This window comes from Cavia porcellus, unplaced genomic scaffold (genome assembly GCF_034190915.1).
Source record: "Cavia porcellus strain 051 isolate PalLab524CR breed Dunkin Hartley unplaced genomic scaffold, mCavPor4.1 scaffold_4, whole genome shotgun sequence".
Classification (NCBI taxonomy): Eukaryota; Metazoa; Chordata; class Mammalia; order Rodentia; family Caviidae; genus Cavia; species Cavia porcellus.
Genome location: NW_026947487.1, coordinates 46,315,679 through 46,343,588, shown reverse-complemented (window position 1 = coordinate 46,343,588; position 27,910 = coordinate 46,315,679). Strand labels below are relative to the sequence as shown.

The window sequence follows — 27,910 nt, the reverse complement described above, 5'->3', positions numbered from 1 at the left end:
ATCATTGTCAATTAATAGATTGTAAAACAAGAAACATTTATTGCTAGAAGATGTCTTAGGATAAAATCAAATAATCTCATTTAAAAAAAACTTTCAAAACCATGCATCTAAAGGAAGCATTTTCTTAGAGATGAAATTTATCCTACATCCTTTTTGAGCTTTGTAAAAAAGGAATCAGAGTGTACATAACAAAAAAGTTTTAAGTTATAAACTATATTGGAATTCTGAAATTTTAACCAATAGGATGAAAATTGTCTTTCTGGGCACAGTATTTTTACATAGATTATTAAATTGTTATTTTACATGTTGTTTATATAGTGCTTTGATGTTTTTATAAAGTATTCACACCTATCTTTTTTTGATTCTGAAACATTCTTTAAAGAATAAAATTTAGGACTGGGGATTTAGCTCAGTGGAGCAGTACCTGCCTGGGAAAGCCTGAGGCCCTGAGTTCCATTCCCAGTACTACCTCCACCCCCAAAAAAGAATGAAAATATAATTGTGAATTTGAGAAAGGTTGGATTAAAATGGCTTGAGGTTTTACCTAAAGCCATAATGAAGGCAGTCAACAACTCAATCGCAAATTTAATCTCAAACTTGGGCTCTGACTGCATTGCAAGCCCACTGACTTCTGCTGTGCAGCTCAGAGCCTCAGGATCTTTGTGTTCAGCTGCCATCTCTCTCTTAGCCTGCAGTTGCCCACTGTGCTTTTTTGGAAGGTCATTTTCTCTTGAGAGTGAGAGCTGAGTTATAGGTGCCAGAAGTTAAACCCAGTAAAGAATCTGGAAAAGCTGCTGACTGATAATGCACTCCCCTGGGGTATCTTTATCCACAGGGCAGCTGAGTGGCCAAGGACAGCCAGGAAGTGTTAGATTCAACTCAGAGACGCCATTTTTTCTGAGAGTTTGGCAAATAAAAAGACAGAGATGCACTTGGAGAGCTAGGGAAAATGTAATTGAATTGATGGTTATGGAATTCCATCTAAGCCAGATAAAGAGGGCTTTAGAATGGAGAAATGCCTAATGCCAATGGCTTTCCAGGTCTATTCTCTATTTTTACTCTGCATTTCAAATCCATAGGATTTGTGTTTGGGTGTAATTAAGTTTAGCCACAGTAAAAAAAGGCTCTTGCATCTTTTGTTTACTCGGGGGCTTTAAATACATTAGATGCCATTTTTAATGGATTTTCTCAACTCCTAAACCTCTATAAGGTTGTCATCTTGTTATACAGTTATCCAGTTGTAATCTTGTCAGTCAATGTACTTTTTGAGAAACATAACCCCAAATTTAAATCCAACATTTATTACATGGCATTATCATTTAAAATATAGTAAAAGTTTTAAATAAAAGAGAAGGCTTTAAAATAACACAAATACAATGGGATATTAATAAACTGTCAAAGGATCATGAGGTTTTTGGATCTTTCAGAAAATAAGTTGCTCTACAAATTACTGTTATTGAATAGGAAAGATGTAACAGGGAGATTGAGTAGTGAGTAATTAAAGCAATTAAAACCAAAGGAGACGTCACTTTGGCACTCAGTGAATGTCATCAAGGGAGTTCTATTTTAGGACAGTCTGGTAATAAGACACAGCAGGGACACTCTCACTACATGGTTGAACTACTATATAAGTTGTCAAGTGGATTTCATTTCGAAAGCGAATCTTTTGTAGAGAAAGCATTCTGGAGGCTAGCTAAGATAAGAAACGTCATTGCAAACGCCACTGTAACCTGAAAGTTGTACATGAATGATGTGAGTTGTTATCCTCACCCCATCTTACAGATATTGAATATGTATATTTAAAAAAAGAAAGACATGTTTTACCTATGTTTCACTGCAGACAATAAAACATCCTGTGGAGTAATAAAAAGTAACTTCACAAAAATATGGATCCACACAAAAGCTTACACACAGACACTCAGAGCTGTATTATTTATAATAGCAAAAAAATGGAACAGTGCCAGTACTAAAAGCAGACACAATGTGATGCACACGTCCAGTGAAATGTCACTGGACACTGTGGAGGAAGGGGATACTGATAATTTCCACATTGTAGATGAACCTTGGCCACGTGAGGTATGGTTTCAAAGACAGTGGCTGGAAGAGGCAAATCCATAGGAATGGTGAGTATTAATGGCAGCCAGCAGGTGCAGAAGGGAGGCAGGGGATGTAACTGCAGTGGGTGAGCTTGTTGAGATGGTGAGCATGTTCTTAGATTAGGTTGTGGTCATTGCCATACCTCTCATTACATAAATTAAAAGTCACCTAACCGAACACTATACAAGGTAAATTTTGTATGTGAGTTGTATGTCAACAAAGCTGCCTCTTTTTTAAAAAGTCCAAAAAGAAAGAGTATTTGTCCCCTTTCCTTTTCCTTTATCATTTCCAATTCATTTCTGTTATAAATTTATTGTATATGCTTTCAAGAATTTTTACACACATAAAAGCATATCTAACATATGCATGCTGCAAATGGGATCATATTGTGTATTTTATTTGCTGCACGTGGGCTATAACCTAAGGTGTTTACCTATTCTACTTGCTCTGTGCTTAACCTGATAAATTGATATACACTCATACCAAAATCCTAAAACAAGCATCAGATCGTCAAATTCCAAGTGTCATTGTATTTTTAAAAGGTATTAGGGACTACTTTGCAAAGTCTGGATAACACTTTCTGCATACTTCTTCCAACATTAGTGAACACTCTTGATTTGCTGTCACCTAACTCTAAGCATGTCTATTATAGAGATTGTAGGTCTCAAATGGAGCCTCACTGCATGATGCAGAAAAGGATTTTCTGTCCCTGATGGTCCAACCTATGCCATAGCACTGTGGCCTGCACCTTCCATGGTCCTCAGGGAAGCTTGTCAAGGAGACATTGCACAGCTTACATATGAGCAGTGTTCAGAGAGGATAGGACAAAAGAGAAACTGCAAAAATACTTGTTTATTCCTTTTACTTCTCCAGGGTGTGCTTATTTTCATGTACATTTCCCAAGTGCAATTTATAAGCAGAAAATACAATACCAAAACAAAGTCACTTTGGAAAAATAATTAGCTATTGTAATAGTAATTCCAGTGAAGACAGCATAAATAAATGCACAACTGAGAGCAAGAACTAAGGTTCAAGTTAGCAGAATTTCCTGGCAGATTAGGGGTAGGATGTGAGGAAATGAGAAAAAGCAAAAGTGCCCACAGGGCATTGTCCTGAATAACTCAAAGGATGCCTTCTTTAGACTCAGTTAGGAAGGTGTATAGGAAGGGTTGATTTGGGAGCAGGCACAGTTGTTTGAGGTATCAAATGCCTGAGATTCCTGTTAGATACCCCCATGGAGATACGCAGCTGACTCTAGAGGAGTGGAAATCATCAGCTCACAGATGATAATTTAAGGCATTAAAATGGATGAAATCAGCTGGTCACCGTTCTGAGACAAGAAAAAGATCTGAGGATCATCCAGAATCTGCAAGATCAGGAAACTGATGGGAAACCAGCAAAGGAGTCCAAGAAGGGCTGGCAGTGGTTCTGTGGCTCCACACTGCAGGGCTTTGGCCCTTTTGAGGGACTCCGAGACCATCATTCTCTGCTTCTAGATGTGTTTTGTCCTAGACCATCCTTGTAATGCTCACCTTGTCACACTCCTTTTATGGTTTTGCCCTTTGCTTTCTGAGTTTTGCCTTTTTTCTTACTCCTGTGTGCCCATGAAGTATGATCCACTTTGATGTTAAACAGAAACTCAGCTAATGATTTTAAAAAATCTTTTGCCTCCATGAGGTGAAAATCACTTCAATCTCTTTTTCCAATGCATTTCGTTTCCCACCAAACTTGAGTTCACTAACAGATCATGCTACCTTGGAGCATCAGTGCACTTGTAACTCCAACTGTAATTCCCTCCCATAGCTCCTACTCAACTGCATGGCCATTCATTCATTCACTCCAGATGCTTCTTTCTCTGTAGTTTTCATTTGAGACTCATTGGAGAGTTTTTGGTTGATTTAGTTCTCCCCTGAAAGGGTAGAGTTGCTTGTCATAGACCACTTTATGCAGTTTATAGAGATTGGACAAGTCTAAGGGCTCACCCTGAGTTCAATTAACAGCAAGTGGGCATCCCCAGTAGAACAGTGGTTCACCCATCTACTGAGGACTTACATGAGATTATGTTATTATCAGTGATGATAGAGATGCATTTGTAACTAAAGTGCTTTAAAAATTTGTGTATCCTATTTATACTTAGAAGTGTGCAAGTGAGAAATAAAACAGTAAGATAGAGCAAAAAACACAGATTCTTCTGCTACAAACCTAAGGAAGTGAAAGAAACAACTAATAAATCAGACTGAAAAAAATTATAATATCATAATTACAGGAAAGAAAGGTAATAATATTGTATCACATTCTTTGAATAGCAGCTACCAGAAAAGGGAAAGTCAAAGAGAGGATATGAGAAAAATAAGAACACCCTCGTTTCATCCTCTAAACTTCTCATGAAAAAAAAAAAATCAAAAGAAATAGTTGGGGAAAACATTTTAAAACATATATGCATAGCCTTCCATCTGAGAAGACTCCAGTTGAGGGGTAAGAAGATTCTGGAAAAAGATAAGGATCCCTCAACTGAAAGTCACTTGTTCCGGGACCAAAATAAATTGCTACCTCTCACCATTTTGATTTTTCTCAGCTGGAAACAAGTGTGAGAGGGAAGCAAAAGTATTATAATTTCTGAAAACTAATTCTCTCCCCACACAAAATACATCATAGTGAAAATAGGAAAAGCAGAAAACAGAAACTGTAAGGGAACAGAAGGCTGAGGACAGAAGGACAACAGGAACAAGGGATCTTCCCTGAGTACGGAGGATGGAAGCTGGGAGGATTCCACTGACTGCATCCCCAAGTAGAGCCCATGTGGTGAGAGCAGTGGCAGGCAAGAGCCTAGGGAATTAGCAGAAGGGACATCTGGGGCCAGTGGCCTCTGATGTTAAAAAATCCCTGAATCTATATGAATTGGACAAATAGCTGAATCTATGTTTCCATATTCAGTATCTGCAGCCTCAGCTAACACCTGTTTCCTTGTAAACACCTCTGTTCATACTGAGACAGCAAACACAGAGAAGAAAACCATGGACACACTGAAACTCAAAAAGCTGGGGGTGGATTCTGGAGCATCTCTGTTACTGTTGCAGCAAGTGTTACAGCTCAAAGGTTACAGCTCTCACTGTGTGATAAGCATTGCAGCAGCCTGAAAGACTGACAAAAGGCAGCACTCCCAACTCTCAGGGAGCAGAGTTTTTATAGAATTTACAGCCAAGTAAGAGATACATAAACAAAGCATTTGCCATCAGTTAATTGGACAGAATGTTACACTGAATCTCACCTTCTTTGCATATAGCTAGGATAATTAGAACTACATAATTGGTCAAGAAAGTTACACTGAGTTTCATCTATCTGACCTTGAAAGAAATTTTATTTACCAAACAAAATGCTTTAAATAAAAGGAATGACATTATAAAAATTGAAAACTTTTATTTGCAAAATCCCATAAATGGATCAAGAAATACTTTAAACATATATGACCAACAAAAAATTGTTTTTCTTAATTTATAAATAGCTGATAAAAACACTTAAAGGAAAAGAGTTCAACAGGACAAAAACTGCACTAAAAACAAATAGTTCAGAAAAGAGGAACAAATTCTTCTAGGTTTTTGTCCAATTCTGCCTTTTCCACCATTGAAACCTACTTACCTTCACCAAAAGATCAATTGCCATCATTTTGTCAAAATGGTTGTTGAGTTACCTAATATGGAAGTTTTCTCATATTTCCCAAGTATACCATCCTCTTCATTTTTTTCATCACCTTCGTCTCCTCTTCATTATAAATTTTTTAAGAGAAGAAACCATGTTCTATACATCTCAGTTCCAATACATCAAACTTCTAGCAGTCGGTAGGAATAAGCTAAGCAGGTTCTTCTACGAACATGGGAATTAATGCACAACTTAAGTCAAACAGTGCACTCGGCTTACAATCTCAAACTATCATTGGAATTGAAATTTCTGGATAAAATCCTAACAAAACTGAGGCATCCTTCAAACAAGACATAGGTTCCTTTTCAGCCCACCATAGAAGTATAACCTAGTGCTACCTTTCATTGGTAAGTTCATGTAAGCAGCTATAAACACAAATTCCATTTTAACAGAAAGCTTTGCTCTCAAATTTAATTCACAATATGAACTTTTACATGGGTGAGCTCTGCAGAAATTGTTTTTTTCCCCAAAGACTTTAAAAAGGCAGAGAAAAACCCTGATGTTCTTGCCTTCCTTTCTTATCCCATCTCAGCAGTTCACAATCCCTAGCTCTATTCCTGGGCACTTATTGAATCCCCAACATTTGAGTAGTCATGAAAAATAGTGCAGTCAATGAAAACAAATTAGTTTAGTTTGTGCCCAAGATATCTGAAAAGTAGACCTAAAATTTTGATCTTTAGGTACAAGAAATAAATCTGTTGGGCTTGCTCATGAGCTTTCCTGTCCTTTTTGGAGAAAGAAAGCCAGGTTCAGAAAGACTCCTTTTATACATACAGGTGAACATTTGAGTTTCTGCTACTGCTGTTGAAACCTAAATGTACACACTTCCATGCAGCTCACATCTTTTCTGAAGAAAATACAGCAATATGGTATTTTTATATGACTTCTCTTTGAAATTTGTGTTCCTTGCCTACATTTAGTAATAAATATTCAACAGAAAAAAATGTAGCGATAAAATAATTGTCCTAATTAAATTTGACAAAATTATCAGATTAAATGATGTATTTAAAATTCTCAAGCATTTTTAGAGAGAGTTAAAACATATTTTTGCATAGAATGACCTTCTTTTAGGAACACTGACAAGGAAGGTATTGTTTAAGACAATCTGGGAATGAGTGTAAATAACAACACACCTCACACTTATGAACAAAAACACTTTGTAAGATAATGAAATTATGGAAAAAAGTAAGTCAAGGAGAGGTTAAGTGCTTCCTACATAGACATAGGGAGGGTAAGAAGAAAAGCTTATATTTCAGTTTAATATTCATTTAACAATTGATTGCTCTTTTATTCAGCTGGGTACACTGAGTTCTGAGCAATGAAAGTCACACTTCTGAGAAAGTTAATTAGTCCCAGTAAAAGAAACTGTGCTAAAGGGCTACTGTGTGATTAAGTTTGGAGAAAGATTCAAAACTTCACTGAACATAAGATATAATATTTGGAAAAGTACCTACTTTAATCCCTGGGTGCAACTTTTATTATTGCCACAAATTAAGTGACTTTGGGCTAATCAGTTATCATCTTTGAGCCCAGCTTTCCTTATCTCCAAAGGAAAAGAATCAGAATACATTTATCTTTAAAGTGTTTTGAGCTCTAAGATGTTATCAATATAATAAGTCTTTTATTTTGGCCTCAGTCCATCCTTGTATTATCTTGGACTTTACTTCTTGGAATCTAAATGCCTAGTAATTCAATGTATATCTTCATTTTACTAAAACCTATAAGAACATTTTTAAAGAGTCACTGGGACCTTTCCCCAAATAGCATCATAAAGTCTCATTAGGAAAATTTAGTGACCACTGATATGTACATGTACATGAGTCACAGATGCATAAATAATCACATATTTAATTAGAAAAAACATGTCAAAGTGGAAGTAGCCAAAGACCTTCACAGAAGAGTGTGAGCTTTTTAGCAGGGCTGACTTTTATTGGAATGCCCTGGGGCTTTTGGTCTTGGCTTCTATGATCTTAACTCTGGCTTGAAATTTTAATCTTTTAAATCATGAAAAATGCATCTCTGTTAAGTTGCTCAGCATGCAATATGGTTTAGAAATATTTATTTTTAAAAGATTCACATGTCTTTAACATGATAGCTGAAATAATTTGACATATGGGTACCATAAAAGTAAATTTCAGGTTATTGCTCTCATATATGCTTCAGAAAATCAAACGTAATTCACTATAAAAATAATAAGTTTTGTTTAGCTGCGGCAAGAAGAAATAAATTATCTGTTGGGAATGTAAAATAACTTGCTGAAAAAACAAAAATTATGATTTCTTTTTTAATTTATTGAACAGTATTTACAACCAACAAGGCTAATTTTAATTCAGGGCAGTTAGTCTTGTTTTCCTTCCTGAGCAGTTAGAGGTGAAGCTTGTAAATCTTTGTTCTCAGTTTTTTCCCATCTGATGCCTCAAAACCATTCTTGCCCTGGTCAATTGGACAAGAATCAATGATACTGAGAGCAAAATCCTCGACTGAGCACCATAGACAGCTTTTATGCTGTGTTCGGGTCTGAAGCTTCCTGTAGTTAATCCCTCCATTCTTTTCCTCTGTAGGCATTTATGTCCATGTTCCAGATCCTCACCCAGGAAGGCTGGGTAGACGTCATGGACCAAACGTTAAACGCCGTGGGACATATGTGGGCACCAGTGGTTGCCATCTACTTCATTCTGTATCATCTCTTTGCCACTCTGGTGAGTTTAGCATTTCTTTGGGACTTGACTGTATCATTGGGGCTAATTATATTTTGAAATTCATAATGAGATGAACATCAACAGATGTTTGACCTGTTGTCAGTTTCAAAATGGTCCCAAAGGACAAGTGCAGAGTCGTCCAGTTGGATGAAATCCCTTATATTCTAAATTGCTAAAAATCAGAAAAGCACTTGAGAAACTAGCTTTCAAATTTTGTTAACTTTGCAGTTGTCTCTAGGTGCAAGAGTCTGCATGAGAGAAAATGAAACAAAACACAGCAGAAATCTCGTATGTACACACCGGATTAACTATCCCCTAATATTCACACCTAGGCAATCTAAGGATGGAACTCACACTACACTGTTGTATTTTTGTTGTGTAAAGACACTGTCTTCATTTTCACTGCATCCTCTTCACCGCTGTAATTAAACTGAGGACAGAAGCTGGGGACCTTAGCATGCAGTCAGTTAATTAGAAGTCGGCACCATGTTTTTGTGTTATGTTCGACTGGATGGAAAACACAGGAGAAAAATGAAGCCCATAGGTGCCAATAAGGGGAAAGCGCAAGAAAGGTGAACACCAAAGTCCAGAAAATATTAATGTCTGCTACACAGGCGGATTTTTCTTCTCAGTGTATTCTTATTAAAAACAAAAGGAAAATAGGAAATTTAGCTGATAACACACCAACGGATACATCGTCAGGTCTTTCTAATACCAAATATTCATCCCCAGTCCAATAAGTATGTTCATATTTAAGATGTAAACCTATTCTGTAATGTTATGTTAAAAAGTTCAAGTTATCCTTTATCTGAACAAACTAAAAACCACTGCTACTATTTATTGAGGGGCAAAGTGTTTTACAATATTGTTCCTCATCTTTGGGACAATCAAAATAGATAGCTCCACAATCAGAGGTTGATGCTGAGGTTCAGAGGAGGGTTATAATTTTTCTGATGTCAGACAGAGTAAGTGGCAGAGACAGAATGTCCCCATAGCTGTCTGATCTAAAGTCCTGGGGGTTGTTCACCTGCTCTTCGTTTTTGTAGATAATGAGGTTTAAAGTTGTTACCAAAAATGTCTGCATCAAGCCAGTGAAACAAACTGCACATCACCTCAAACGTCCCCTCTGGTTCTGAACCCTTGGGAATTAAGCAAGTACTTGAGCAACTAGATGTGATAATTTACAAGATGCCTGTGTTATGCCTGGGGATTTTCAAAATTAACACACGTCTACTGAGTTTACTGGGGTCCGAAAAGCAGCATCACATAGAAGTAGCTTGGTTTTTTCCTTTATGTTTGGCGCTGACTTTAAACATGTTCGCCAAAGCAAAGCCAAGGAGCAATGGGAAGAACGGCTTGGTTCCAGAGCTGCTTCTGACCAGGATGTCATTTGCACAATGCCTTGGCCCTGAGTCTTTGCATCCTCCTTTTCAAGATCTTTAGGTCTCTCTCCATCATTGATTCAATCAACCCTCATTCACTTATTCAATCATGAATTCAGCTGATGTTTCTTAAGCACCTACTGTTTAATCTAAAATGGAACAACTAGAAGACAATGTGAGGTTAAATGCAGAATAAATTTGAGTCTACTAATGTGTGTATAAGAATACTTTATTTGTTTTCTGAGAATCAATGTAATAGTTTGCCTAATAAAATGGTAAAATTGTTTACTTCCCTGCAGATTATTCAAACTCAGATATATATTTGCTTTTTAAATCAGAGTTGCAAAATGTGAAGTCAGGAGAAAAAAACTATCTAGCTTAGTAAACAGAAATTTTTAAAAATAGAAAATTTTAAGCACCAATCATAAAATGAAGTAAAGTATTAAAACTGATACATAGGCTTCTTAGGAAGTCTTCTTTGTGGGCCAAAAAATGGCACTGAGTGTAGAACACTGGGTATATCCAAGGGTGTTAGGGATCAGCTGAGGCTGTAGGAATTCACAGGGTACAACTTATACCCTTGTTTCCATGTCTGTTTCCATCCTTGTGTCAAGCTCATTTAAGTATCTGCCCCAAACAGCTATTACTAGTATTATAGTGATTTTTCAAAAAAAAAAAATTCTAAGTTTAAAACTTTAAATTAAAATCTTTTGTTATTTATTCAAGATTATTTTTATCTGTATAGTAATTGAAGCTTGAAATGTCCACAGCTTGAAAATAGAACAGCTTTCTTGTGTTCTATTAGTACAAGAGTGAAAAATTACAGTCTGAAAATCTAGGACCAGAGTTTAGCTCTGTTGGTCACTAGAAAACTGACTTTGGGAGAATCAGAAAACTTTCCTGACCAGTATGTTATTGTATCTAAAACTAAGGATTCTAACTCCCAGTACAACCAAGTTTCAAAATTGTCTTGTACCTGTGAGTTAGCTTTATAATTTTGAGAATGTTTTAGCTATAAAAGAATAATCATAACTGTTTCCATAGCTAAATGTAAGTGCAGATAAGATGGTTAAGTAGAATCTAGTTAACATTAAAAACTTATCGTATTATCTCAGATATCTTTCTTTTAGGAACAAAATACTGTTGGTGAAAAGTTTAGTGCTTCACATATGCATCTCTCTAGAGCAATTCCCTCTCTCTTCTTTTTTCTTCCTTTTTCACTTTTTTTTCTCCCAGGTACAACCATGATGAATTTAGTGTGAATTCAACATCCACTTTTTAAATCGTATTTCACTAAATTGAACATAGTATCAATTACAACAAAAATAATTTGTGCAACACTAAGGAAAACAATGAACTATACACAGATGAAAATGTATATTCATATTTCAGAGATTTTAAAATATAAAAATAAATACGTATCTTCAAATCTATGAAATATGGAGGTTTCTCATACATATATGCATCTAGAAAAAATGTAGGGTATTGAAATTTACAGTTATCACCTAAACAAATTGTATGCCATAAATTTTGAGGATTACTATCAGTATATTTTAATCTGAGAAGCACCACTCCCACATACTGTTGGTTGTACCTCGGAGTCATAATTCATTGAGACTCAGCTATATTAGATGAGATATTTCCCTCCTTATAAATCATCTGTAGCAGTAATTTTCAAAATACATGGTGCCCAATGGCTTCGTATATTTCATAGTTAAGTTTTTCATTGAAGATTGTTTCTGAACTCTTTTTATCTTAATATTCATAAGCTAGCTCAGACACTAGGATATACAGTTATATATACTATTCACTGATTAAAGATTTGCTTACCAGTACCCTCCTGATGGATATGGTAGGCTGTTTTCCAAAGTCTTACTCTGCAGTGCTGCATACATGTATACATGCTCCCACTTGTGTGAGGGTTTCTCTAGGATCTGTGCCAGAAAGTGAAATGCCTGGGTCCTGGTTGCTGCCTAAGTTGCTCTATACCAGGGTTCTGCAAGTCCAGATATCAATCCACCTGTACCGATAGACCCTTGAGCTGCAGGTGATTTTGACATGTTTAAATGGTTATGTAAGTATTCACATAATACTTTCAATGTTGCCATCAAGGACAAATTTGCAGGCCCCTGTGCTCTGGGAAAACTGTACAAATCTGCTGTTCCAACTATAGTGGTTGGGAATTCCCACATTTTTATATTCTCATTTCCATTTCATATTATTTGACTTGTAAGACTTTGATACTCGTAGAAGTGAACTGCATTTCGTTTTGCTTTAACTTGCATTGTTGCATTTTCATCTTTATTAATGTCAGCTCTTCTTATCAGATTATTTGCCATCTGCTTTGTTACATGCCTGATCATTTGCTTTATTTTTCAAAGACTGGATTGTATTTTTTTTTTTTTTTTTTGTCTTTTTCCTTTTTACCGGTACCGGAGATCGAACTCATGACTGCCTGCTTCCAAGGCAGGAGCTTATGCTGCTGAGCTAAATCCCCAGCCCCCTGGATTGTATTCTTAAAAATTCATTTTCTGGAGGGAGATTATACGTAGGTGGATAGGCAGGTAGATAGATTGGGTCATATGTATGCATACATACATAGAGTAATTTACTGACTACTATGTATGTTGCAAATATTTCTTCTTTGATACTGTTTGTGTTCCAATTTATGATGTCTTTTATATATTTTGATGTCAAAACCAATGGTTTTTCACTTATGCTTTATGTTTGTTTTGAACTCATTGTTTGGAAGTTCTTTTCCACCCTGAGGTAATAAAATATTCTTCTGTACATTTTTCCTATGGTTAAGATTTTTTGGCTTTTCATGCTTCAATCTTTAATCCATCTCAATTTACTACTGCTATATAGTATAAGATATGTGAAATGTACTCCTCAAATAAAACTCAAAATAATTGTCCTCAGCCAGGTTTATTAGAGATTTTTAATGCTTTGGGATTTTATTTGGTTTCTATTTAAACTTTTAAGTTTATAAATATTTTTAATGACAGATAATTTAATGAAAGAAGCACATCATTGCTATGTTAAAAGCAACACCCTAACTTCAATACTACCCCTTCAAAAAGCTTTTAATATTTAAATCACTTTCTAGTCTCACAGAGATTTTACTTAAAACATGATCAACAATCGTTTTCCTTTCCCTGTGTACAATTTGACAATTATTCTATAATTATTCTGTCGGTTTAGCTCTCATGATCCAGGACAGTGTGACTGAATCTCTACTGTTAAGTGCAGGAGCTAATCTAGTCTGGCAGAGTGGGAGAGGGTTAGTCTGTATCTCCTTAGGGCTTACAACTCACAGGAAATCAGCAGCTGCAAACACATACTAAACAACAAACAAAGCCTCAAAAGAACAATGTTAGTTACTTGCTATGTGATCAGTTCGCAGTTAATAAACACTGCTGCCCAGTTGTTCCCCATCAACCTGATGTGAACTTTTACATACAGGCAGTAAAGGAGCTAGGGTGATTTGTAGGCCATGCCTCTGTGTGTGTAAGGGTGATAGGCCTGTGTAATACCCAGTCTCATGCTATAGAAACTGAAAAGTGTTGCAAGTTAAAATCTCAATTCCATAAGCCTGTCTGAAGACTTAAACATACCTTAAAATGAGCGTTTTATTAAGCTGCGCATTTCTTTTTGTAAAACATAACAAACCTCCTAATTTAAGTGGGAAAAATTAAGTCTACAAGCCCCAATTTGTCTTTTATTCATGCTGACCAAAGGGCCTCACACACCCTGGTGAGTTCCTGATGTTGTCTTCTCAGGAGTGCATATGTGCCAGGCAGCAAAAGCAAAACGAAAAGAGGAAAAGAAAAAAATGTTTGGCTGCAGCTTGTTCTGGAATAAAAAACAGCAGGCCATTTTATGGCTCCTAGGGGCACCAAATTGTCCTCTCACAATGAAAATCAAGCTTAAGTGCATAGCAAATGCATATACATAGCCATTAGCCATTGTCCCTGGAAAATCTCTTGCTGCTGTCAGGCAGGTATTCTGTATTTCTGTCCTGATTGATAACAGTTTTCCATATGCTTGTTGAATTCATCTTGTCCTTCTATTTTTGCCAGGGATTTAGAGATAAGGACTATGAAAGATTTAACCAATTGAAAGACTATTTTCCCCCTTCCAGTGTTTTTCTCTTTATTATTGGCTGGAAGGAAAGTCCTGTGATGTGAATACTGAAAAGAGAAAATGTAATTAAGCGTTCATTGTGGATGGTCTTTTTGTTACCTTGAAGTGCTGAAATTAACACAGCAATCTCTTGATTCTGCCTTGGTGGCGGCAGCTTGTTGAAAATAGTCATATTTTGCTGACAGAACTGTGCATTTCGAAGTGCAAATTAAATAACTCGATTCATTTAAAAGTGCATCTGTGTTGAACGTATCCCATTTTACACGGCTCTGATTGCATTTGACTTTTTGTTCACCCACATAAAAAGTGAAACTGCTTCACACTACAGACTGAGAACCAGCTTAGGACAGTGTGATCATAAACGGTGGAAAGAAAAAGAAAAACACAACGTTGGGGTGCATGGATCATATTCCTGCTGTGCTTCTATTCTGTACCTGAAATAATTTAAAACATAGAAATTACCAGTAGAGTTCACCATAAAGAAAGAAATAAGATAAAAGGTGACATCTCAGTTTAGGGGCCACCTTTAAGCTATATAAAAGAAGAAAACAGTGAAAATAAACTTTAGGAGAAGATCTATATAGTGAGGTCATGATTATTTAACAGAGTTAAAGAGAAAATAAAATAGGATATGTAACTGCTGAAACAGAAATTGTCAACCAAGTAAGTTCACTCTAAGTGATAAGTCTGCTGTCTTGCAAAGAAACCAAAGTTTTCAGCAATCCAGTCATGCTCACCCCCAAGTCAGTCTTACGTACAGAGAATGTGTGTTGCACTGAGTGGCTGGAGAAGTTATTATGCACATAAACACAACTACTTTAGTTATTTATTAAATTTATCCAAAATTTATTGTGGCTAAATGGAAGAAAAACAAGTTTTATTATCCATGGTTCAGTGTACAAAACTCAAACACAGCAAATGTCTTGGAAGCCCTTTGCTCAGGAGAATCTGGGTTTTGTTTTGTTTGGTTTTGTTTTGTTTTGTTTTGTTACATTTCATCTCAGTATAGTATGAGGCATAAAAAGAAAAGAAGCTGTAGAAAAAGAAGGCTCCTAAGGGATATGACTGTAGCCAAACAACCCGCAGATGCTGGAATAAGAACCACATCGAACCCAGAAAACTCACAAGTTTGTCAAGTCCTTCACAAAATCTCAGAGAGAGAGAGACTTCCCATGTTTCAAAAAAGGTCTGAGATGTGGCGTGTTGTACATCAAAACCTTTGTTCTTAGGAAAAAAGAAGAGAAGAAATGGAGGTATGAGCTCATCGGGATGGTTTATTCAGAACAAACCTGAGAGGCACCACTTGGGCACTAGACACCAGGCTGGCTGCTCTTTGTAGGATCGTGGGGAAGGGGGAGTTTAGTGAAAGGGGGCTATGGCTACCTGCCAAGAACAAGGCTTGACAGAGTGAAGATAGCAATGTATGCCCAAGGTCCTGTGAAGGCTTGGGAAAGCGCAGGGAGTGGTGGCTGCTATCTATAGTAGGGCTGATAGTGCCATGAGTCCCCAGGGGCAGCTGTGCTGGGAGGGGGTGACTTAGAGGGGTCCCTGATCAGCAGGGTGGCAGCCAGAGTCCTTCAGTTATCAATGCTAAAAATATCTTGGGAACAAACATTATAACCTGAGGAGACTAAAAAAACAATTACGTATCGGAAGTCTTTCATTACTCTCTCCTTTTTCATTGAAATCGCTGATTCCTAACATGGATAATTATCATAAAGATCATAAAGTTGAATCTTCCTGTATGCTACAATAATCAAATGCTGCTTAAAATGGCAAATCACCAGTACATGAATATATATACATATATGTCTGTGTATATATATATATATATGTGTGTGTGTGTGTGTGTATGAGTTTTTTTAGCAGTTGCACAAACTAAACATCCTTCTGTTGAAATTATGCATGTAGTTTAATACTATTCAAGAGAAAATTAAGTGATATGCCATGAGACATTTTCCTCTTGAAATTGCACCATTAAAAAAACAGTGACATAGTATTTAGTATTTAGTAACCTGAAGTATTATACAAATCTACATATTAAAAATGAATAAAGCAGCTTGATTGCATCATTTAGAAGCATCAGCATATGAAAGTGTTTCCTATACACAATGAAGTGCTTGTGATTCAATGTGCCAGGTCCCAATAAAAATTATTGTATCTATAACATTTTAATGTAAGTCCATAAACTGTATGTGATGGCTGTGGGAAACCGTTTGGTCCAGGGCCTGTGGCACTTGGAGAAGATAAACACTGGTGGGAAGCGGGATGTAACCATCGATGTAATAGGCCCGTGGTACACATGAGTATGACCTTGGCTTTCTGTAAAAACAGAACAAACAAAAACCTCCAGGAAGCCCAGGACTGATTCTTGCTTTTAGAATTAGAACTTGTCACTCATTCACATGTTTTCAATGCCGTGTACTACTGTATTGATAAGTGGGTGACACCAGGTCAGCCTGGTGCCCTGCCCAATTCCGCACTGCATTTATAAGAAAATAATGTATCACTGACAAGGTGAATTAAACATGATGAAAACTACACTGCCAGCCTACCCTCACTTCTATATTTTTTTAATCGCAGTGGTTATTGTCACCTTATTAGAGTCTGAGAAAAGAACTACAAAGTAATTCTCACCTCCTTTCCTTCAGCTGCAGACTGGTCCTGGCCTTGTGAGTCTTTTTTGTTTCCCTTCTCAAAAGCCCAGCCTCATTCCAGTCATCTCTGACCCTGGATGCCAAGTTGTCACCTTGTTACAGTGGCCTTCTGGGAACATAGAAAACCGAGGTCCAAACAGAACATTGGGAGGAAACTCAAGCTCTACATCCACTTATCTCTGCTTCTAATTAATTTCTTCTTTTCCCATCACATTATCATGCAAATTGAACAATGAAGGCTAAGCATGCAAAGATATTTGTTGAAGGAAATGAAGTTTAATGCACTCCTTGACAAGCTTTAAATTCTGTATTATACTAGTTTTAAATTGGCTGCAAACAATCTCCCCTCCACAGCCTGCTCTCAGTCCAGGGGCTGCAGGGCCTCCCGCTGAGAAGCCCTGTCAGCATTTCTCTAGGAAGTCCTGAGCTTCCCAGATACGAGTCTTGCCTTCTCTCATCTACCAGGAAAATCACACTGTCCTCTGCCATGACAAGAAGTGAGAAGAATCTATCACGTGCTCCTGTATAAAATACATTGTTTATTTTTAAACAGACTCTTGAAATTGGGCAAGAAATGTGAAGGATGAGGGAGGAAAGAGAGAGGGGAAGAAGGGATTGAAAAGGATCAAGGGATGTGATAGGCATGTACAGACTGCCCCGAAGGAGCGTCACCCTTGTGCACTACACACGAGCTCTGATTTTTAAAAACATGACATTCTATATACGATTACCTTTGCCACACTGCTCTTTAATACTAGATAAACTTTCAGTGAAATGACTGCATTAATGTGTTACGAACAGGCACCAACTCCCCATGAAACATGTAATCCTTATACACTGCAAGCACGTACTAATAGAAATAAAAATCAAAGAAGAAAATCAAACAAAACCAAAACAAATAAACAAGCAAAGAAAGCGAGAACTTTGGAAAAGAAAATCTCAACAGAGAAGAAAGTAACATCATTACTTGGTGACTGTTGCACGCGACTCTTGTCTTCCTGATCGCTGCGCATGGCACTTGGGGACCTCCCTGCAGGGATCCCACTTCTCAGCCTTCCTGCAAGCTTCCTGGAAGACAGACTCTGGCTGGAATTTTCCTGACACACCAGCCCCTAATGAGCCACATGCTCCCCAGTCACCTGGAATTCCCTCCTCTCTCCTCTCTTCCTCCCAAACTCCTACCTTGATGCCTTGTAGCACATCCTTGGAATCTCTGTGTGTTTCACGACCTTAAGGAAGAAGTCCCTGACCTAGGCTGCCAGATAAGATTCTCTGAAACCTACATGCTGGTCGTACTGAACTCTAGTTGTCATCCTCAAAGGATTTTGGTGTCTGGTTTTTCATGTTTGTATTCACACAGCTGCCCTCCCACGTCTGCTGCTGTTTTCCTTTGGATTTCAGCCTTTGGTGGAGAAGCAAGAATTCTGTCTGGGAGAAGTGTTCCCAGAGGAGTCAGCACCCCAACTGGAAGTGTTTCCCTATGCAAGACCTGGTCCTACCTCTTGCCTGAACTTGCCCCTTATTAGGGTCCCATGTAGACCAGGAGCAATGAAAACAGTAAGAAGCTGCCTGAGAGCTTAAAGTGGAGAGAAGTCCTATGAGTTCCCCAAGGAACAAGTCTTGCTTAGTTTCACGTGGTGTGGCAGTGCTTCCGAAGTCCATGCCTAGCTAGAGAATCTAATGAGTTGAATGGGGCCTCCAAAATAAGTGTCTGTATTTCAACCCATGAAGTCTTCCAGTGTGACTTGATTGGAAAAGAAACCTTTCAGATGTAACTAAATTAAGCACCTTGTGATGAGATCATCCTGGATTATCTGGAAGCATCCTAAACCCACAGACAAATCTTATTAGAGCCCCACGAGAATGAGACACAGAGTGAAAGAGAAGAAGACCTGGTAAAGACGGAGTCAGGCATTGGTGTTACATGTAAAGAGGCCAGTGCCCCCTGGGACCACCCAAGACTGGGAGATGTAAGGAAAGATTCTCCCATGAAGTCTTCGGAGGGAGTGTGGACCTGCTGACAACAGGACTTTCTGCCTCCGGCCTCCAGAACTATGATAGAATAAGCATCTTGTTTTAAGCCACCAATTGTGTGCATTTTGCATCTGAGGTTCTGAAAAACTCACATAGAACATCTGGAGCTGAGGTGTTGGTTTCAAGCAGACCCCTCATCCAGTCCTTAAGAAACTCATTTCTGAGTTGGAAACTACTGGGAGTCTGATTTGGCTTTGAAGAAGTTTCATATCCCCCTCTAGGGTATCTAAAAACCATACAATGACAAGTTTTCTAAAAGACATCCCGTAAGGGAGGGAAGTCTTCTTTTTTTTTTTTTCTATCAAGGAAAGATATTTACCTTCTGTCTTTCTTTCCTTCCTTTCCTGCTTCCTTCCTTCCTATGGAGGAATTTATCCTTTCTTTCATCAAAGACTACAGAGTTTATGTATTTACTCAGGAGGGGATGTAGAGAATGAAGCCAGGGCCTTTTCACTACTCAAGATGTTGGCTGGAGCTGTGGGGACCTTGGTTGGCTGGGGCTGGAGTGTCTGCTTCCAGGATGAGTCACTGCTGGAAAGACCTCAGTTCCTTGCTGGGTGGGGGTGGGAAGCCACAGTCCATCACCACATGGGCCTCTTCCAGCATGGCACCTGGCTCCCAGCAGAGCAGGTGGTCCAAGAAAAAGCAAACTGAGGAACACAGTGTCTCTTATTGCTCACCTGCATTAGACACACCCAATGTTCCCTGTAACCTGCTGGTTACACAATTCAGCCATAAGTAGTGGGGGAGGGGACTGTACAAGGCCATGAACATCCCCAACCGGGAGGAATGCTGGGGCTGTCTTGGAAAGGAGCTCCGACATGGGAAATTTTAATGGCTGCAGGAATTTTGTCATGTAGATCTCAATAACTTATGCAAGTTTAGACTTTATTTCAATTATTTCATGATTATAAAGAATGCTCCAACAAGCACCTTTGCATATCAAGGTTTTCATCAACACTTTAGATTAATTTCTTAGACTATGGACTGAAAGATGGGATCATTAGATTAGAAATTTTTAGAATTTCTTCTTTGTATTGACTTCATAAAGCAAATTGATATTTTATAATGTTTGTTTCAGTTAACACATGCATTTCCTTTGGTGTATTTCTGACAAATACCTTAAAATGCTGTGATTCATAGCTACATGCTTATTTTTCACTTAATGAATTCTATGCACATTTTTAGGTAGATATTCTATTTGTATGTAATATTGGGTAATTATGGTATGTGGGTAGTTTTCATTTTTATTTAACCATTTTATAGATCCTCCTGAGTTTGTTTGTCGCTGTTATTTTGGACAACTTAGAACTTGATGAAGATCTAAAGAAGCTTAAACAAGTAAGTAATGTATGGAGAATTTTTTTAAATCTGCATTTAAAAAGTAAGACTAAAACATGCCTTTACAGTCATAGTGGAAGTCTGAGCTTTAAAGTAAAGAGTGAGTTAAAGTAGTCTAAGCTGGAAAAATGATGCTTACTTCTAAGTTTAACTTTTATGTCATATCAACAAGAGAGATTTGTCTGTTAACACATAGATAAATATCATAATTTTATATTATTATTTTTGAGTGAAAGTAGGATGAGCACAATATAATAAATTGGATACAGAGACAGTTCTCCTTATGCTATTAAATGAAGGTTGCTTGGAAATCATATGTCTCGGGGTCAGTTTGCCATTTTGCATAATAGTATATATTTTAGATCATCATCAAAAAATATTAAACATCCACCTGTCTGACCTCTAGACACTAAAAGAGAATTACTGAAAGTGATTATAAGAAATGAAATAGATTAAATGATTGGACATGTGCCCAATTAGGTATGAAAACAGACTGTGTATTATGGTTTGATTATACCCCAAACAAGTAAATGGAAATGTGTGATAATTATGTTGTTAATGGCAGACAGATGGAAGATATGGTCACCTATTCTCATAGCTTCTGTTACATAGAGGGTTATAGACTTGAATATTTGGCTCTATCCAAGAATGTACATAAATCCTATGAGACATAGATTTGGTGAAAGGGGAACATTGATTGGGATTTTCTTGGGTTATCTGTCCCTGTATCCAAGCAGAGGTGAGATGTTTACAAACAGATCCAGGGCCCTAAACTGTGCTATTGAAATCACATGAAACTTCTACATATTCAGAATTTTCAAAAGTGGTTGGTACCTTAGGCATTTCACCTTATTTTTATCTAACCCCAAATGAAAACCCAATAATGAAAAACCAGGACTTTAACTGGCATCTGTTTTTCACCCTGAACTAAAAAGTTCTAATGAATATTAGCTCTTCCGTTTAGTATCCATTATTAGCTATAAGATGGCTTGTTAGATATCAAAGAAGCTTTGTGGCTTACTTTCTCAACATGGAAACATAATACTGGCCACCCACATATCTAAAAAGGAAAGGTTTATTCCAGCTCAAAGACTGTAGAGGTTTCAGTCCATAATCTGGCTCCAAGATAAGGCAACATGGCAGAGGAGAAAGAGTTAACTGCATGGTGACAAAAGCAGAGAGAGGGATCAGGGAGGAGGGAGGGAAACAGACATTCTCAGCCATGTACTTGGGACCCACCTCCTCCAACCAGGATTTGCCTCCCAAGTCACATTCAGCTAGAAACTCATCAGTGGGCTAATCCACTGATGGGTATCATGACCTGTGATCCAACCATGTCTCCAAAGTGCTTTTGAAGAACTCAGGAGGCTTTGGGGTACATCTAGATACAAACCATGGCAAACTGTATTTCTAGAAATTATGTATATGAGAACTGACTATCCACTTGTGCTAGCCTACAATTTGGAATATTTTCTTTGACTACTAAAGATATTTCAGCAGTGAAAACTAATCTTAAATAAAGCAGCAATTTTACTTTCATCAGTACTTTTCACATTGTTCATTATTCATGATTGAACTGAAGCTACATATCTATTAAAATCTATTAATTTCATATCTGAAACTCATTGAATTTCATACTTGATATATTTTAATTCTAAGTGAAAATGTTCCTGGTTGCTTTTCTTCCATTTTTGCATAAGAATGTTTTATGTTTGCATGGTTTTAGCAATTGCTTCATTTTTTATGTATTGGTTTTCCTTATTTTCAGTGGTCTTGGCCTTTGAGATAGGATAATTTCAGGAATGCACATGGACCCATGCACATGTATACTTTCATACGTGTTTGTTGATGATACTGTGGATTCTTGAAATTTACAGTCTTCTACTGGAGCATCTTTTAAAGCTCCAAGAAAAATATTGTGTCAAATATTTATTCAGTTGCATGCCTAGAAGTCCAGCTCTTAAGATTTAAACTAATATATTCTGTTTTTCCCATGCTCTGATAATAAATAGAATAGAGAAAATGTGGGGAGTTTTTTTTTCTTTTATCTTCTTGAAAACCACTATATATTCCAAATTCTTTGTTTAGTTATTTTTATTTGTACTTTGCGGAATCTTAGAGATGGATTGAAAGTTCAAACTTTAAAACAAGTATCTTGGAGGTTGGGGATATAGCTCAGAGGCACAAGCACCTGCCTGGTGAATGCAAAGTCCTGAGTTCAATTCCTGGTTAAATAAATAAGTAAATCTTTTACCACTTCTGCCAACAAATCTGTAGGTTCTTATCATAATAGCAATGTTTGTTGAATGTTTTCTCAGTACCAAGTGCCCAATATTACCACTTAGTATTCATAACTGCTTTATACATGTATTATTATTATTATTATTATTATTATATCCATCTTACAGGTGAGGAAAACAAAGCACAAAGAGTTAAGTAACTTGTCCAAAGTCACACAGCCTACAAATGACAGTGCTAGGATGTGAGTTTAGGAAATTTGTACCAAAAGCCTTGACTCCTAAGCTCTGAACGATACTGAGTCCAGCTAAAGCTACAGAAATGCCAAACGTGAGCTACATAAGATGTACTCAGTGGAGGCTCATTCATGATCCATTGACATTTTTATAAATGATGATATTGTACATAGCAAAGCCATCAGTATATTCACCAAATTACTGCTAGAAGAGGCTCATTTCTTGAAGGAATGGAAGTAAATTAATCAGCAAAGCCATGAGAGCCATCCAGTGTAGTTATTCATCTCCTCAAAAGTTGTCAGAGCCTCCACATGGTGGCAAATGAATAGAGTGCAGTGGTGAAGGTGCAGCCAGGTGACCACGTCAGAGAACACCGCAGGACCAGAGGGCAAGCGCAGAAGGATGGAGAGTCTTTCGGTTAGAAGCCCAGTGAGGACAGCTACGCTCAGTGTGACTGATTGCAGGGGGCAGTTCCAGTTTTCTTGAGTAGACAAGCAGTGTGCTGGCACTTTTTGAGCTGTTCTCCTATAGGTCTCTGTGCTTTAGACCACACATCCAGCCAGGGACTGCTGCTCTCTAGAGATCCTGGGAGAAACTGTGGAGCCAGTCAGCATTTTCAACCCTTAAGGAAGCCTAAAGGGAATTGTGCCTCACCCAATACAAGACTAGGTGTCCTACAATGTCACATTTGACACTCTCAGCTGAAAAGCCACAGATTTTCAAAGTGGCAGTTCCATTTTTTAAATCAAAGCTCTAGAAGCCTTCATATGATGTGTGTTGAGAAATAGGATGAATATTTAACTTTTAATAATTTATGATAGTAAAAGTAACATTGTCATTAATCCCTCTCAGAAAGCTCCTCCTTGCTTCAAAGATGCTTATCCTAAGATTTTTGTCACTTTCAAAGCAGTTCTGGAAGCTGTCGTTCAGGAACATCTTTAGTTGTACTGTCCTGGCTGCCTCACATCCAGAATCAATTAAAAATGTTTACCTTCCTTGTTGTTTTGACTTTGAAGAATAACCAGAATTCACACAGTGCCATATCCAGTAGGTGCCACGGGTGACAACACTCTGTGATGTTTTTATGAGCCCGCCTTTGCTTCGGATGGCACCCACCAGCAGCGTTCACTAGGTTTTTAATCATGACTTATAAAGACACTCATACAACAGGGCTTCCAGAACGCCTTCAGCAAGTGCCCAGAGCGATGGGATGAGTGTGTCTGAAGTGGGATGGAGCATTTTTGAGGGGGATTAATGATAATATTTTTACTGTAATAATTTTTATTTCGTGTAAATATTCACCTTATTTTTATCACTCCTTGTGTATATCTTCTTTTAAGGAAGAAAAGCAATACTAGCGTTCATATTGCTTATTCAAAGAATTTTGGTGGTTTTTTTTTAAAGGACAATTTGGAGGAAAAAATAAAAGAGCTTCTTGGGAACAGATTTTGTGAGGTTGTCATGTAATGCCCATTCCCACTATCACTCTTTGAGATCTTCCCAGTGTGTCATTGTGTGGCTTTCCTTTGTCATTCCCCATGTTGAATACTGCTTAAAAATATCACCCAATCATACACTAACATAAAATTCTTCTATTACATTTCCTCTGTGTAGTTGCATTTAAGATACGATTTATTCTAGCAGCAATAGTGCAATAATATTCTTTTCATAGCTGCTGTAATTTACATGATCCTGTATCTAATTAGGTAGACAATATTTCTCTTTGCAGCATCCCCAAAGTCCATTACATGCCTTGGAAATAAACACAAGCTAACACTGCACACACATAGACACACACACACAGCAGTTTTCTACATGCGAGAAAAAAAATTGATTAGATGTTGTCTGTGATTGCGAGATTATGCTAAACTACTAAAAAAACAAATCAGTTGGTCTGGAAGCTAACAACAGCAACAATAAATCTTGGCCAAAATCTGCTCCCTGAACAGCAGTAAGAGCTGGTGACCTTGAAGCTCAGTAGTGTAGGAATAACACCAGGCAACGCGGGTAGAATTTTTACAAAGTTTGAAAATGAAGAGAATCCTTGCAACTTTAATGACTTTTGCAAATTCTGCTCTAAGAAGGCTAAAGGGTTTTCTTTTGAGCAGTATAAAATTCATTAAACTAAAAGAAAAACCCACAGAGTAGCCTCAGGGAAAGAATCGTTAAAAGGAGAAGTGTAGATAATCTGTGTAGATTACATTTAAAGCTATGAAATTAAAAACTGTTTTTCCAGCTCTGTCTCTCGTCTCTTGAATTCCAGTTCATGTGAGATGTTATTTCTTTGATGGTGCCCACTGCATAAGTGGTGGATGGATATGTAAGGAAACCTCTCTCTTTTACTCACTAGGTTTTTTTTTTTTCTAAACAAAAGCAACAGTTTCATAATCTTTTTTTAAAAAATATGAGCTCAGGATTAATATTTCTCTTCAGCCTTACCTGGTGTGATGGTTGTTGCTATGTGTCCGTTCAACAGGGCTAAGAGATGTCCACATAGCTGGTAAAACAATATTTTGGGGAGCATCTGTAAGGGTGCTTCTGGGAGAGATTAGGATTTGATTTGTAGACTGAGTAAAGCAGATCCTCTTCCCCACTGGAGGCCAACATTATCAAGCCCTTTAAGGGCCAAAGGAGAGCAAAAAGGCAGAGGAAGTTAAATCACTGGGCATGACTGTCTGAGCTGGGTGACTGGGGTCTGCTGGTCCCTGGGCCTTCACATCTGAACTGGACCCTACGCCGTGTTCTCTAGCTCTCAGACTTGCAAGCCACACAACTGACTTTCTGACATCTTCAGCTTGCAGACTGAAGCTATGGGAAACTCTCAACCTGTATAATTCCATGAGCCAATAACTTACTTATCTTACAGATCTTATTGGAATTTTGACAGAATTCATGTAAGATAAGGAAGGTTTTGGGCCCTTATTCCCTGGCAAATTCATTCCCACTCTCTTTTGTCTGCTATAGTGAGCTCATTTCAGATTTTTGACCTTATTATGGAGAGAAGGATGTTGCCAGAGATACTATTCCACCAACCACTCCTTGTCTTCCCATGATCTTAGCCAATTCATCTAATGTGATTTACAAGTGACTGCTAGAACCTCTAAGTAATAGATTGCACTGATTAAAAACTTCCTTGGTCAAGGAATTTGATGTTAAGTTACCTATATATTAAAGTACCAGTGTTCAAGGGAATACATTTCTTGCTGAAATTTATGCAATTCCTGAGTGACCGAGTTGGGTTAACATGGTCTGTCTGGCTCTAAATCAGTGTCTTTGCCAAAAGATTCCATCTCACCTTCTCAGAGACTGGGTTTTTCATTAACAATGAGAAAGTTATCTAGAAGGTGGATGAAATGAAATTCTTATCCATTTTGGATCAGCATATTTTCTCCCCGTGGGAGTATAGACAAATTATAATCAAAATATATCTTATCGAGCTCATAATCAGGGAGATGTGGAGGGAGGTGGTGTGACTCAAATCATAATGGCATCATTAGAGACTTCCCTTTTACAGCTGAGATATTATTAGCCCTGGAGAGTAAATTTGCCCATCAGTAAACCTGAAGTCTAGATACTCATCTGCTGCTCTGTACATCCTAGCAACAAAGGACATAGGACAAGCTAGAGACTGTCCTTACCCTCAAATAAGGGGAGTTATGGGTAAGGACAAATAAGAGTAGTTGTGAGTTGGTGAGAGAAAGGTAAACCAGACACTTTTGGTTCAGTAGTGACTATTCTAAGTGGTTTTGCAAGTATATAGGCAGTGATGTCTAACTTAGACTACTACATGAGAGATATTTTGTCACAAGCATGGTATGTATTAGAACCTGAAGTTTGATATATTAGTCAGCTTTGTGTCACTAGGACCAAATACCTGACACCCACAATTTAAAGGGAAAAGGGTTTATTTTTGTTCATGCTTACAGGGTATTCAGTGCATGATCAGCCAGTTCCAAGGTGGAAATATAAGGCAGACCAAAGCTGCTCGGTTAATGGTGGTTAGGAAATAGAGCAGGGGAATAGCACCAGAGAGAAAAGAGGCCATATATAGTACCCAAGGTCACAGTTTCATGACCCAGCAGTGCTCACCCTAAATTATACTTTATCAATATGTCATACATTAATTCAATCAATTTGGCGTGTTAGTATTAATGATCATAGTTGAATAATGCTTATCCAAGTGAAGGAGTTTAGAGAAAGATGGCATTTAAGGAAAGAAACCATAAAAGGATGGAGAGTTTGACACACTCTAACATGAAAAAGCCTTGAAGAAATATTGCATGAAATAGCTAATTGCAAAAAGGCAAACACTGTATGATTCCACTTACGAGTGTCTAAAGTAGCCAAACTCATAGAAACAGAACAGAGAAAGGTGATAATCACAGGCTGGAGAAAAGAGTAAAAAGCTGTTCAATGGGCATAGAGTTTCCATTTTGCAATATGAAAGTGATCTAGACATCAGTTTCACACCATGGTGAATATACCTCACTGAATTACACACTTAAAATGATTAAGATGGTCAATTTTATGTTACATTTTTCAAACACAAGTAATCTGTTTTTCAATTTAAATTTGGTTACCACAAGAGCAACAAGGAAGTGTTCCGTGATGGTGGTGGGTTTGAAAGACTTTGACGGTAGAGAGTCGTGTAGAAGAAGTGAGGGTGAACTGCTGTCATGGTTTATGTCTGTGGGCCCCAAGACTCATGAGTTTGCATTGTGCATTTGTGATTGATTCATCCAAGTGCTTGGATTGATGGTGTCAATGGTACACCCACAAAGGGGTAGAGCCAGGATGTAATGTAATGGCAGGAAGAAAATGTGCCTTGATCTTTGCTGGTTCCTGCTGGCTGTTTGCAGCTGCCATGAACTGCGGCCCAGCTATGCCAGCCTGCCTTGGAGCCAACTGCGTATGGACTGAAACCTCCCAAAACAGTAAGAAATAAATTTTTCCTTCCAACTTGGCCTTCAGGTATTTTACCTCAACAACGAGTAAAAAAGTAACTAAGACAACTGCCAGCCTCCTCTCAGATTCTTCATACTCTGCAGATCACCTCCTTGCTGACTGATCCATTTGTACATTAGTTAACACTGCTTACCATAGTGCTCCCCAACTGTATGCCAGTGTGGTATTCATGGGTAATAGTATTTGTATAGCACCCTTGGGTCAGAAAGCATGTGAAGTTGAAAGCACCAAATAACAGGATTTCAGCTGCTCTAGGAAACACTGAGATGCCCAGGAAGCACCTTGAAAAACTAATAAATCATTAGTGGCAGAGAGTTTACCTGTTTTACTCAAAGCCACTGATGCTACTGAACTGCACTGGAAGCTACTCTCTGAACCATTTGGCTGGAGATGACTCTTGTCACCATTTCACGTATTAC

The 27,910-nt window shown here is 37.8% G+C and overlaps 1 protein-coding gene across 2 annotated transcripts in view; it reads left to right on the top strand.

Moving 5' to 3' along the window:
- The window catches only part of Nalcn (sodium leak channel, non-selective), a 302,929-nt gene that overhangs the window by 171,943 nt on the left and 103,076 nt on the right, over positions 1-27,910 (top strand). For both annotated transcript variants that reach the window (XM_063246998.1, XM_003477592.5), the window contains exons 14-15: positions 8,355-8,492; positions 19,978-20,052. In XM_063246998.1, the coding sequence (XP_063103068.1) occupies positions 8,355-8,492; positions 19,978-20,052 (213 nt within the window). The remainder of the gene's footprint in view (positions 1-8,354; positions 8,493-19,977; positions 20,053-27,910) is intronic.